The sequence below is a fragment of the Melanostigma gelatinosum genome, assembly GCF_949748355.1.
Source record: "Melanostigma gelatinosum genome assembly, chromosome: 15".
NCBI classification, from domain to species: Eukaryota; Metazoa; Chordata; class Actinopteri; order Perciformes; family Zoarcidae; genus Melanostigma; species Melanostigma gelatinosum.
Genome location: NC_136648.1, coordinates 152212 through 156407, shown reverse-complemented (window position 1 = coordinate 156407; position 4196 = coordinate 152212). Strand labels below are relative to the sequence as shown.

Here is a 4196-nt window from a genome sequence, read left to right as displayed (position 1 = left end):
ACACCCTCTTCAGTGATGCCACAGCAGATACTGACCACACCCACTGAAAAAGTTATAGCAGGTTGTGACCACCACTGCTGTGACATCACTGATGGGGGCGTGGTCAGAAGCACGCTTTGTCACAAGAAGAAAAGAAAGAAGAAAGAATCCCCCGTTTAAATAAAAGTTATTGGTCACGAACGCTGACGTCCCAAAAGCTCTTATTTAGCTCTGAGGAGTGAGGAGAGAGGAGGGATCTCCGAGGACCCACGAGAACAGACTTCCAGGAAGTCTGTTCTCCGACACGCCCCCTCACTGTTCATCAGTCATGTGATTGGACGCTGCAGCCGATCGGACTGATGAGATTGTTTTCAACATGTAAACAGTGAAGACAGATCACAGAATAAACTCGTTATATTTGATTAGGTTTCTGATTCAACATCTGGTTTAAATAAATGTTCATTGTAGTCTGAACAACAAAAGGACCACAAACAACTTTCTACATTTATTAGAAAGATTTGTGTTCATGATCTGATGTTTCCCTCAATAACTTTATTATGAATACAATTAAAGTCAGAGAGATCTGAGAGACAAAACACTTTATTTATATATATATATATATATATATATATATATATATATATATATATATATATATATATATATATATATATATATATATATATATATTAGTGCTGGGCAAATTAACACGTTAATTTCGCATTAACGCGTTCATTAATTAATGCAGACAATTACATTTTTTTATTGAAAGATAAGAGACAATACATAGACATAACAACAAGAGGATGACAAGAACAGTGGGATGAAAGCCAGCAAACATCCTATGTCCATCCTTTGTGTGTGTGTGTGTGTCCTTGAGATTTTTGAGATGGGGGAAAAAAATAAAAAATAAAACAGAAAAACACGAAAAAAAACAGGTAAGTATTTTAAATGTATTATTGGAACAGACTGTCTCATGTTTATCGTGTTGCATTAGAGATATGATGTCCCTTCAGGGTTGCCGTAGAGAAAAGGCTTCCGCTGCTCTGCCTGGAGACGACTGGACATCGCTGGTAAAGTCACAGACACTCACATGTTAGTGCAGCTCTACGCTGACATTCACCGCAAACACATTCAAACGCACAGATCGGGAGCGAAGGACTTTCAAAGTTAGCGGAAACATTAACGTGAGACAACATCCGGTTTATTCAGACAACGCAAAAATAATAAAAAGAGACGCAAAAATTCATAAATAAGACGATCGCATTCCGCCGGAAGAAATGGATCCTGAGCTTATAAACAGAACACAGAACACAGTTTAACAGACTACAGAGAGAAACACTCTACAGTGGTGATCACTGTGTGTCTTTATTAGTTATTCGTATTATTAGTTACTGTTATTAAGTACAGTGATCATGTGAACAGACTAACTTCTCAAAAGTCTCTCCAGCTGTTAAAGCCGACTGACAGCTGATCCAGCTGTGATCAGCTGATCCTCCGTCATCAGAAACAGACGTCGCTTCACGTGATGCTTCAGAGGAAAGGACGTCTCATGTCTCCTAAAACTCATTTCCTCGTTCCTCTCTCCTCGCATGGTTTCCTCCATGCATCCCTGGTGGGAGGGACTAAGACGCAAGGAAAGGACTCAAGTGAGGGAAACGGGGATGCAGTTAAGAGACTTGGGATGTGCCCTTGTGACTGAAGCGACCCGCTCTAGCCGCCTCCCCCCCGACACCATGTGACCTCGTGTAACAAACGACAGCAGAGCAGGAAGTGACTGTGACGCTTTATTGTGATGTAATTCAACAGACTGATCTATTTACATGATTATTAGAACTCAAACTCCCATCAGCCCCGGCACAGGAAGTCCCTCTAGACAGGAAGTCCCTAGATGGGCGTGGCCCTCCACTCCTTGCCCTCGGTCAGAGCCCTCGGTTGGTGGATGAACACGCTGTATTGGACGCCCTGATTGGCCGCCGCCCTGACGAATCGGCTGTTTGCCGTCACGGTGACGGCTCTCAGCGAGTCTCCGGTGCCAAAGATGGCGAGCGAGCGTCGGTTGACCTTGGCGCTGTGCGTGAGGCGCAGCGTGCGCTCCGACGGCCGGTCGTCCACCAGTCGGACTCGAGCCAGCAGCGTCTGGGCGCGCTCCTTCTCGCCCGCCCCCCCCAGCGTGTCCAGGATCAGCTGGAAGTCTTGGACGGCGGAGCGACAGACGAACAGCTGTTTACCAAACAGGAAGTCGTCCAGCTGAGGCAGAACCGGCTGCCGGCGCTCCTGAGCCGCCTGCTCCGTCAGAACCGGCTCCCGGAACGAGAAGTGACATCGTCCGTGACTCAACGATGACACGTACGTGATGAGCGTGGTGATGTCTAGGTTCACGCGATGACACTCCTCCACCTTCACCTGGACAGGGAACGCCAAGCTGACCACCACCGCGGATCGGTCCACCTGGGTCAGCTCCTCTTCAGACCCCTCCTCTTTATCTTCAGACTCCTCCTCTTTCTCTTCAGACTCCTCCTCCTCATTACCTTCAGCTGGCTCCTCCTCCTCCTCCTCCATCACACTGTTGACAGCGACGACGTCCCCTCTGACGGAGATGTCCATGTCCTTGAGTCGGTGGAACATGGAGGAGGAGACTCCGTTGTAGAAGGCGAAGACCACGTGAGGATGTCTGAAGTGGACTTCCTGTTGTTTGCTGGCCAACAGGAAGTCCTCAGCCTGGCTGATGATGCTCTTGTCTCCGTATTGGCCCCGCCCCTTCCAGATGTTGTGCAGAGCCTCCGCCTTCCTTCCCACCGCCTTCACCCAGGTGTGTCCTCCGTTCGCCACCACGTCCACCACCAGCGTCTGCCGGCGTCCGGCCGCGTCCAGGTAGGTGAAGACGTGCAGCAGAGCGACCACGTCCTCCAGACTCGACACCGACTCCACGATGGCCGTCAGGTGAGTCAGGTTGGTGCTGTGCAGGTGAGACTCTTTCACCTGCAGCTCTCCGGCCTCCACCCGCCGCAGGAAACGCAGCTCCGCCCGCAGTTTACCAACCAGCTTCTGGTAACCCTCCACACCTGGACACAGAAGCTCCGCCCTCTGCAGCAACACCTGGGCAGAGGTGATCCTCTGCTGGAGCACCACCTGGAGAGACATGTCTCCTACATCACACCTGAGGACAGACAGACAGACAGACCTGAGGACAGACAGACAGACTTGAGGACAGACAGACAGACCTGAAGACAGACAGACAGACCTGGTCTGGTTAATTAACAGACTTTGTGTATTTTACTCATTATTATACTGAATGTTTACTTTATGATGATCATATTATCATAATAATAATAAGTGACTGAAGAAGAGTTCATGTTATATCTAAATAATAAATATTTACTGTTTAACCCTTCAAACACATTATAAAAGTCTGAATATGAACTTTAATATAACCCTTCAAACACTTGTTAGCTCTGATGCTAACTATGTGACGTCACCAGTTAGCTTCCTTTAGCTCTGAAGTTCTTCTTCTTCTATTAAAACATTTAAAACGTTCAGAAAACAAACGTGACGTCGACTTACGGCAGCAGTGACGTGTGCACTTTAATCCGCAGGTTCGTCTCCAAATATAATAACTGCACTGCTAATGCTAACGGAAGCTCCGTCTTCTTCTTCTGATCCGAATGGAACGAGGAACTGGAGACTTTCTTCTTCTTCTTCTTCATCTTCTTCTCTTATCCTCCACATCATTGGCTCATTACCGCCACCTCCCGGTCCGGAGTGTGAACTAAATCATTATTTGAAACAAAAACAATGAAACTGAAAGTTAAAAAGAGTCTTTCTGAACATCTTGGTTCTCCAGAATGTCGACTCTTATTGGATTCTTATGAATGTTGTTTACAGAACGTTGTTGTTCATCAGTGTGGATCCTCACATCGTTCTCTGTGGTTCTAGTGCTTGCTGTGGAGTACAGCAGAACCTAGTCCTCTTTGTTGTTGTGTTCCGATACATAAATTAGGCTATGATAGACCAAGTGTGCTCAAGTTGGGTTAGGGTTTGTATGGAAGCCCTTTTCCACCCCCGAAAAAAAGATTTACATTTTTCTTTTTTTTAAACATTGTTTCTGCCAGCAAAAAAACAAAAACCAGAAGGTTGATTGAAGGTCGTCACCTCAGCCACATTGGTTCTATTCTTTATACTCCAGAGCTGCTTCTTGCTTAAAAGTCTATTCAAGG

General features: G+C 46.5%; 1 protein-coding gene across 3 annotated transcripts; it reads right to left on the bottom strand.

Moving 5' to 3' along the window:
• Window positions 1-1755: 1755 nt before the first annotated feature.
• On the bottom strand, window positions 1756-3671 carry cUnh7orf25 (chromosome Un C7orf25 homolog). 3 transcript variants are annotated; one of them, XM_079285765.1, is made up of 2 exons: window positions 3544-3671; window positions 1756-3139 (listed from the first exon to the last, which is right to left on the bottom strand). In XM_079285765.1, exon 2 carries the CDS (start codon window positions 3121-3123, stop codon window positions 1867-1869), a length of 1257 nt encoding a protein of 418 aa, XP_079141891.1. In that variant the 5' UTR covers window positions 3124-3139; window positions 3544-3671; the 3' UTR covers window positions 1756-1866. The 3 variants fall into 3 exon arrangements, with proteins under 3 accessions (XP_079141891.1, XP_079141892.1, XP_079141893.1); XM_079285766.1 differs by having other exon boundaries at window positions 1756-3203; window positions 3544-3669; XM_079285767.1 differs by having other exon boundaries at window positions 1756-3163; window positions 3544-3630.
• Between the last annotated feature and the right edge of the window lie 525 nt (window positions 3672-4196).

Bases quoted from the DNA above. Each gene is read 5' to 3' on its own strand.
- cUnh7orf25 (XM_079285765.1), bottom strand. From the start codon at position 3,123: ATGTCTCTCCAGGTGGTGCTCCAGCAGAGGATCACCTCTGCCCAGGTG.